General features: G+C 56.0%; 1 protein-coding gene across 1 annotated transcript in view; it reads left to right on the plus strand.

Annotated features, from left to right (window-relative positions):
• Positions 1-9,012, plus strand: part of FBN3 (fibrillin 3) — an 89,535-nt gene that overhangs the window by 56,401 nt on the left and 24,122 nt on the right. Inside the window, 9 exon segments of the mRNA XM_010004494.1 lie at positions 252-479; positions 1,005-1,130; positions 1,581-1,709; positions 5,495-5,620; positions 6,250-6,375; positions 6,657-6,779; positions 7,585-7,710; positions 7,824-7,949; positions 8,580-8,702. Of these exon segments, the coding sequence (XP_010002796.1) occupies positions 252-479; positions 1,005-1,130; positions 1,581-1,709; positions 5,495-5,620; positions 6,250-6,375; positions 6,657-6,779; positions 7,585-7,710; positions 7,824-7,949; positions 8,580-8,702 (1,233 nt within the window).

The raw sequence follows: 9,012 nt of genomic DNA on the forward strand, positions 1-9,012 counted from the left end.
GGAATGACATCCAGAAAACAAATTCTCCAAAACCGGAGAGATTGGGAAATCAGAAGAGTGAACACAGGGTTGGGCATCAGGGTCCTCCTCCCCCAAACATCTCTGCGCTGCAGGGGAGAGCTGGCGTGGGTGACCTCGAGAGATCCCTGTCCCCACATGGACTCGAGTCCGTGATCCCGGGAGGTGCTGTGGGTGGTTTCAGCAGAGGGTGGGTGCTGCAGGCAGGGGCTGAGCTGTGCTGTGCCCCCCAGACGTGCGTGTGGAGCAGTGCTACATGAGGTGGGACGAGGACGAGTGCACGGAGCCCCTGCCCGGCAAGTACCGGCTCGACATGTGCTGCTGCTCCGTGGGCTCCGCCTGGGGCAGCGACTGCGAGGAGTGTCCCCGCGTGGGCTCCACGGAGTACAAGGCCATCTGCCCCAGGGGACCTGGCTTTGCCAACAGAGGGGACGTGCTTTCTGGAAGGCCTTTCTACAAAGGTGAGAGGGAAGAGGGGAGGTTGCTCGGGAACACGTGGAGGAAGGGTTAGGGGTGATGGGGATGAGGGGCAGGGGATAAAGACAATGGAGAGAGGGGTGAGGGAAGAAGGAAGGGTTGAGAGTGATGGAAATGGGGGATGAGGGATGAAGGAAGGGCTGGGGGGATGGAGAAAGGGGTGAGGGAAGAAGGAAGGGTTGAGAGTGTTGGAAATGGGGATGAGGGATGAAGGAAGGGCTGGGGGGATGAACAGGAGGGTGAAGGATGGTGCTTTCTGGAAGGCCCTTGAAGGAAGGGCTGGGGGAATGGAGAAAGGGGTGAGGGAAGAAGGAAGGGTTGAGAGTGTTGGAAATGGGGATGAGGGATGAAGGAAGGGCTGGGGGGATGAACAGGAGGGTGAAGGATGGTGCTTTCTGGAAGGCCCTTCTACAAAGGTGAGAGGGAAGAGGGGAGGTGCTCAGGAACCTGCTGGGTTCCCTGCGGGGCTCCCCTCCCTGAGAGGCTGCTCTGCTGCCTTCCCCCCACAGATGTGAATGAGTGTAAGGTCTTCTCTGGCCTCTGCACTCACGGAACCTGTCGAAACACCATCGGCAGCTTCAGGTGTATCTGTGGCAATGGCTTTGCTTTGGATGCTGAGGAGAGGAACTGCACAGGTAAGGGAAGAGCAGCCCCTCTTCAGGCCACTCCTGCCCATCCTGCTGCCTCTCCCCTGCCCCTGGGCTGCTCGGCGTGATGGTGCTGCCCAGAGGAGACATGGCAGTTGTCCTGGGGACGTGCTGAGAAGCCCAGGGCAGTGATGGTGCTGCCCAGAGGAGACATGGCAGTTGTCCTGGGGACCTGCTGAGAAGCCCAGGGCAGTGATGGTGCTGCCCAGAGGAGATGTGCCAGTTTTCCTGGGGACATGCTGAGAAGCCCAGGGCAGGACCACGAGCAGAAAGCTCCTCCTGCTCGTGGGACGAAGCATCCGGCACCAGCTCAGCTGCTGCCTCTCCCTTCAGGACGAGCAGTTCCTGGGCTGCTGGCTCACACCTCCCAGTCCTTCCAGCAGCTGGGGTGGTGCTGCAGCCTGCCCTGCCTCCACCCCCTGCTCTTCCTCCCCGCAGACATCGACGAGTGCCGCATCTCCCCGGACCTGTGCGGCCACGGCACGTGCGTCAACACCCCGGGCAGCTTCGAGTGCGAGTGTTTCGAGGGCTACGAGAGCGGCTTCATGATGATGAAGAACTGCATGGGTGAGGGCACCTCCTTGGGCAGGGCAGCACCCCTCCCTCTTCTGCAGCAGGGAAGGAAGTAGCTGGGGCCAGATGTTGGGTGCCAAGCTGCTTGCTGGGCGTCTGGATGTCTGGCTGACTCTTCTCTGGGGCAAGGGAAAAGCTCTTCCTTGCCTTCCAGGGAAGTTATGGGAGGCTCTAAAGTGCAGAGAGACCTGGGAGGCTCAGATCTCCCCCAGGGCAGAGGGTCTTCTGCCTTGCTTTGGTTGCAAAGGGCTGAAGGGCAGCACCTTTAGAGAGAAGAATGTTCTGGGTGTAGGTGGCAGCACCACAGATGGAGCCCTGGAGGACAGCAAAGCATGGCAGGTAGGTAGGGTCAGACTGGACATTAGGAACAGTTGTTTCACAGCAAGAGTGGTCAGAGACTGGAACAGGCTGCCCAGGGAGGGGGGGGAGTCACCATCCTTGGATGTGTTGAAGGGTGGTTTGGATGTGGTGTTGGTGGAGATGGTTTAAGGGAGAACTTGGTAGAGTAGGGATGATGGTTGGACTGGGTGATCCCAAGGGGCTTTTCCAACCTGAGTGGTTCTAGGATTCTGTGTGCAAAGTGAAGTCAGGGCTTCATGAGACACAGGACCTAAAAGGAGAGGCCACATCCCCAGCAAGGCTTGGCTGGAGCCCCAGACCCCTCCAGAGAAGGTGTGGATGGTTTGTGTTGTGGGCACCAACAGCCCCTCAGTGCCAGGTGTCCCTGGGAGCCCCAGGGCTCTGCACCAGACCCTGAGATGTTGCCAGACCTGAAGCCCAACCTGGCAGCTTTCCCTCAGACACCTCCATTTATGAGGACCTCCTGGAGCAGAGGCCAGAGCACCTGGCCTGGTGGTGCCCCAAGAGCTGGGGAAGGAGACTGGCAACCCAGGCCAGCACCAGGGAAGACTCTGGCTGCCAGAGCAGGGCAGCATCCTGGGTCCTTTCTGCCACCACACCCATGGGACATGGTTGGTCGTGCCCTACCACCTCCTGGCCACCATTAGCCCACAGGGGAGCCCACACTGGGGGCCACCCACCAGCTTTCTCAAGTCCTTTCCCATCCCTTTGCTGCTTCCTGCAGCCCAAAGGCATTTCCCTGCAATCCTAGGGCCATGTTGCCTTTGTTGCCTTTCCTTTTTGTTCCATAAGGCCTTTTATTTCCTTCTTCATGTTGTGCAACGTTGGTTCTTGTACTTTTCCTTCACTGGGACTTTCCCTTGCACCCAACCTTGGCCACTGAACCTTCCACCTTGTTTCAGACACCAGCAGCTGGAGCCTGAGCAATTGCCCTGGAGCTGGGACATGATCCAAAATTCCTGCTGCAGAAGGAGATGGCAACCTTGATCCTGGGGGTTGGCAAGGAGACAGGGGAGCTCTGCCAGCCCAGCAGCAGGACTGGGAGCTCCAAGTCTTACACACACTTGGCTGTGTCCTTGGTGTGATTCTCATCTCCCTCTACTCCTTTTCAGCCTTGTGTTACCATCTGTTCTTTCTTCTGCCACCAATTCTTGACATACCCACCCATCTCCAGGTATGATGAAGGTCATCTCTTCAACCCTGACATTCAACCAGAGCTTTTCAAACACCATTGCAGCATGTTCCTCAGCTTGTAGCTCTCTTTGTGGGCCACCCAGTCCATGCCACCACAGTTGTCTTCTTAACTTGGTTCAGTGGTGTCTCACACACCACATCAGTCATTTTAATCCAGTTCCATGATGCTTGGTGCCTTTTCTAGATAATAGATCATCCTTGTGAGTTGCTGTCAGTTTTATCATCAAGAGATCACTGCTGAGATCACTTGGACCTGTTATTTCCACTCCTATATTAGGAGACACCATGAACTTTGGTCTTCCTAGCACTGCTTGGTCTCCTGCTGTCATTGCCCATCCCAATGGGCTTTAATGCCATTAAATCCAGTCCCTCCCCTGGCATGAGATCATGGAGATGCACCTTGCTCAGCAGGAGGTTCACCAGCTTGTGTCTCTTCCAGCTCTTCATCTTGCTGATGGATCCACTTGGCTCCTTTCCCCTGAACCTTTTCCACAGAGACTCTCAACCTGTGATCTCTAAGCACCTCTGGCTGTTGCTGCACCTTCCTTGGGATCTGCACCAATTTCCTACCAGCTTCACCCAATCATCAGGCTCCCATCCAGCTCCCCAGACACCTGCACAGACCAAATCCTTCCTGAGAAGTTCTGGTGGACCAGCTAACCCCTTCCACCTCACTCTGTTTCCAGTTACAATGACCAGGGCTCCTTTGCACCTGCCCACTTCCACATCCTTTATCCTCAGTGAATTCTTTACAGCTCCTCCCATCTGGCCACTGCTGATTTTTTTTTCTGTCAAGTTCTCATCTGGTTTCAATTGACTCATTCTTGTTTAGAGCTTAAAAAAAAACTCCCATGAATGACCTCAGTACCTCACTTTGTTTCCAACAAGGCAGCCAGACTGTTGCTGTCCTCTCATTCCTGGCATACCACGTTCCTCTTCTCCTCTGTCTAGCCAGACTAACTTGTCTGACTGACCTAGTCTGAATGTTCTGCTCTTTCTTCTTGGCTTGGGCTTCCAAACCACATCAGTCTGTGACATGATTCAAGAGCACTTAGTGATTTTTTCATATTTGATCCTCTGGTTTCTTTATTTTCATCTCCCAGCCACTGCTCTGGTTTTGTCTTTGCTGGACAATTTGTAGTGTGGGTTACCAAGCTCCCCATGAGCATCTTCCTCCTCCAGTTCTGGGTCACTGGGAAGGTCACTGTCCCCACCAATGGCCTGATGATTTCTTCCAGTCGTGAGGTTTCTGAATAAGTGGGGGGATGTGGGACAAGGGCAGGAGGGAGAGGACAAGGGGGGATGGATGAAAAGTGGGAGAGGGAGATTGAGGTGAGACATGAGGAGGGAATTGTGGAGTGTGAGGGTGGTGAGAGCCTGGCCCAGGTTGCCCAGGGAAGCTGTGGCTGCCCCATCCCTGGCAGTGTTGAAGGGCAGGTTGGATGGGGCTTGGAGCAGCCTGGGCTGGTGGGAGGTGTCCCTGCCCATGCAGGGGGTTGGATCCAGATGATCTTGAAGGTTCCTTCACATCCAAACCCTTTTAGGATTCCATGATACCTTTAGATAAGGATGTTGTGTTTCATTGCTCTCCTCATGCTCAGCTGCACAATTCCGCCTTATCTCTGTTTCTAGGTGACAGGGGGTTGAGTCATTCCAGCCCAGAGCCTGGTGTGACACTGGCATTGCCTGTGGGCAAGGATTAACTTCTTCCCACCCAAGAATCTGGTTTCAACCCCATGAGGGAGGAATTCTTGCCAGCCCCTGGCAGCAGACACCATCAGCACTGATCCTGCAGGGCATTGGGAACCATGTCCCACCCCAGAGAACTGGAGGAGCAGATCCTTGGGGACTATCCCTCCATGGTCAGATGGCCTCCAGTCCTCCTTAGCTGTAGATAAGCTGAACATCCCAACAGAGTGTTTTATTCAAGTGAAGTGAAAGCTGGTGGACAATAGGTGGGATGGGAGCTGGGAGTTATTTTTCCAGTCTAGATGATCTGCACAAAGCTCATAAACTCTTTCCTCCTGCTGTTCCCCAAGTGGGAACTTCAACCAGAAACCCACCAGACCCTGCCAAGCCACTGCCACGTTCATTTTGTGACATCCTTCTGTTTTGGGAGGGATCTCTGGAGGTGGGACTGTGATCCGTGGTGCCACCACCACTCCAGTAGCTGGAAAACCCAGCTGAAGGGGACAACCTACCAGCTTCCCTGTGGTTCTCTGCAGATATCAATGAGTGTGAACGGGACCCTCTGCTGTGTCGTGGTGGGATCTGCATGAACACAGATGGCAGCTTTGAGTGCATCTGCCCCCCTGGACATGAGCTGACTTCTGAAGGGAACACCTGCATAGGTGAGATGATGGAAAGCCATGTCATTACCAGAGCCTGTTTGAGGGTGATGAGACTTGGATCTCATGCTGGGCATGTGGATCTCTCCTTCCAATCCCACGTGTGGGTAGAACACACTCTTCCAGGGGGTAAAACACACTCTCCCAGGGGGTAGAACACACTCATCCAGTGGGTAGAACACACTCTCCCAGGGGGTAGAACACACTCTCCCAGGGGGTAGAACACACTCATCCAGTGGGTAGAACACACTCTCCCAGGGGGTAGAACACACTCATCCAGTGGGTAGAACACACTCTTCCAGGGGGTAGAACACTCTCTCCGAGGGGGTAGAACACACTCTTCCAGGGGGTAGAACACACTTTTCCAGGGGGTAGAACACACTCTTCCAGGGGGTAGAACACACTCATCCAGGGGGTAGAACACACTCATCCAGGAGGGACCAAAGTCACTCCCAGGGTTTCATTGTACTTACAATGTCTGTTGTTCTACCTGCTCTTCACTGAAGACTGACCAGTGGGACAGTGACAAACCTGGAGACAGGAGTAGGTGGGGGGTACCCAGGGGTGGGCACCAGTGGTGCTGATGGTGGCCTCAGCATGGCTGGCTGCTCAGACCCTTCCTCCCACTGCAGACATCAACGAGTGCTCCCTCAGTGACAACCTGTGTCGCAACGGACGCTGCGTCAACGTCATCGGGACCTACCAGTGCTCCTGTGACTCGGGCTTCCAGGCCACCCTGGACAGGCAGGGCTGTGTGGGTGAGTCCTCCCCTTGGCCAAAAAGCTGTGCCAAGACCCATCCAAGAACCCTCCTGGCCTCCTCCTTCTTGTGATGTTCCTGAGCTGTGTGAGGGCAAAGCAAGGGGGGACCTTGGCGCTGCTGGTGAGGGGCTCCCACCAGCTGTGAAGGTTGGCAGAGAAGGCAAGAGGTGCTTTCTGCTGGCTTGGAGGAGCTTTTCTTTCTTCTTCAGCACCTCTCCCAGCCCAGACTTTGCTGCTGGCACTGGGGCTGAGCAGCTCTGCCCTCCCTTTCTCCCCAGACATTGATGAGTGCACCATCACCAACGGGGGCTGCGACACCCACTGCTCCAACTCGGAGGGCAGCTACGAGTGCAGCTGCAGTGAGGGCTACGCCCTGATGCCAGACAAGAGGTCCTGTGCAGGTGAGCAGGAGGCTCAGGGTGCTCCCCCAGGGACCTCTGGGGTCCACTGCCAACCAACCACACTCTTGGCTTCAGGTTGGGGAAGGGTCTCGTGTTTAAGTCACTTGCAGAGTGGTGATTTCCCTGGTTTTGCTCTGCTCTGCTCAAGTGTCATGTCCAGCTCCTGAGCCCTCAACACAAGAGGGACATGGACCTGTTGGAACAAATCCAGAGGAGGCCACAGAGATGATCCAAGGGCTGGAGCAGCTCTGCTCTGCAGCCAGGCTGGGAGAGTTGGGGTGTTCAGCCTGGAGAAGAGAAGGCTCCAGGGAGACCTTAGAGCAGCTTCCAGTGCCTGAAGGGGCTCCAGGAAAGCTGGGGAGGGGCTTGGGACAAGGGCAGGGAGGGAGAGGACAAGGGGGGATGGATGAAAACTAGAGCAGGGGAGGTTTAGGTGAGACATTAGGAAGAAGTTCTTTACCATGAGGGTGGTGAAACACTGGAACTGGTTGCCCACAGACGTGGTGGAGGCCCCATCCCTGAAGGTGTTTAAGGTCAGGCTTGACAGGCCTCTGAGCAACCTGATCTTGTTAAAAAGGTCCCTGTGCACTGCAGGGGGGGTTGGAGTAGGTGACCTTGAAAGGTCCTTTCCAACCCCACACCTTCCATGACTCTGTTATTCAACCCAGCCCCTCCTTACAGGCTCCAGCCTCCTGCAACTACACAGTTTGGAGCAAAGCCCCTCCTGGGCCTCCCTCCTGCTCCCACAGTTCCCATTGAGTGGCTCTAACATCTTCCCTTTGACCATGGTCTCCTCTCTCTGTAGACATTGATGAATGTGAGGACAACCCAGACATCTGTGATGGGGGGCAGTGCACCAACATCCCCGGCGAGTACCGCTGCCTCTGCTTCGATGGCTTCATGGCATCCCTGGACATGAAGACCTGTATTGGTGAGGACAAGTCCACCCTGGGGACCTGCCAGAGCTGGTGGAGGGAGGAAGGTTGGCCCAGAGTCAGGGGATGGTTGTGGTGGTGTCCCCAGCAAGTCCTTTTTCTCCTGCAGATGTGAATGAATGTGATCTCAACCCCAACATCTGCCTGCACGGGGAGTGTGAGAACACGAAGGGCTCCTTCATCTGCCACTGCCAGCTGGGGTACTTTGTCAAGAAGGGAACCACAGGCTGCACAGGTGGGAACTCAGCAGGTCTGGAGCTGGGGCTGCTGTTGGGAGGCTCCACAAACACCTCCTGGAGCTGCTGTGGAGGGAACACTGTTCCTGCAGTGGGAGATGCTGTGGATGGCCCGGGTGGGGGTTGTGCTGGAGACCCTTCTTCAATGAGCACTTCCCTGGTTGATAGCCAAGCCAGGCACCTGCCCTTCCATTTTTGTCTTCATCTTCTAGAGCTGAGCACAGGTCAGGACAGGGGCTCGTGGGCACAAACTGGAGCACAGGAGGGTCAAGTTAAATATAAGAAAATAACCTCTTGACTCTGAGGGTCCCAGAGCCCTGGGACAGGCTGCCCAGGGAGGCTGGGGAGTCTCCATCCCTGGAGAAATTCCAAGCCCAGCTGTGTGTGTTCCTGTGGGATCTGCTCTAGGGGAACCTGCTCTGGCAGGGGGTTGGACTGGATGATATCCAGAGGTCCCTTCCAACCCTGATGACTCCTCAGCTCTGGGGTGTCACTCCAGGCAGGCGTTACCCCAGAGCTCCTTGGTCCCACCCCCCTGGGGTTCAGGCTCATTGGTGTCCAGCCTTGGCTGCCTCCTGGAGGAGCTGAGGTGTGTGTGTCAGCTCTGGTGTCCCCCTTCCCTCTTGCAGACATTGATGAGTGTGAGCTGGGGGCTCACAACTGTGACATGCACGCCTCCTGCATCAACGTGCCCGGCAGCTTCAAGTGCAAGTGTCGGACGGGCTGGCTGGGAGATGGGCTGAAGTGCAACGGTGAGTTCCCACCCCTGGAGAGGCCCTTTGGTGAGTCCAGGTGCTCTGGGAGCACCTCTGAAGGTCCTGCTGAGCTGGTGCCTGCACCTACTTCAGCCCCAGGAGCACCCCCCCCCGTGTGAGGATTTGTGTGGGGAGATGTGGGGGTGTGACAGAGGGGTGTGGGTGTCCCCAGGGTCTGTGAAGGCCAAGTATGTCAAGGTCAGGTCTGTGAAGGCCTCAAGCTGTAGATGTGGGGGTGAAGACCTTTGCTTGTGGGGTGTGGAGCAGGTGGGGTGGGCAGAGGGTGGGGGTCAGGGCAGAGGTGGGG

The sequence above is a fragment of the Chaetura pelagica genome, unplaced genomic scaffold (genome assembly GCF_000747805.2).
Source record: "Chaetura pelagica isolate M959 unplaced genomic scaffold, ChaPel_1.0 scaffold439, whole genome shotgun sequence".
NCBI lineage: Eukaryota > Metazoa > Chordata > Aves > Apodiformes > Apodidae > Chaetura > Chaetura pelagica.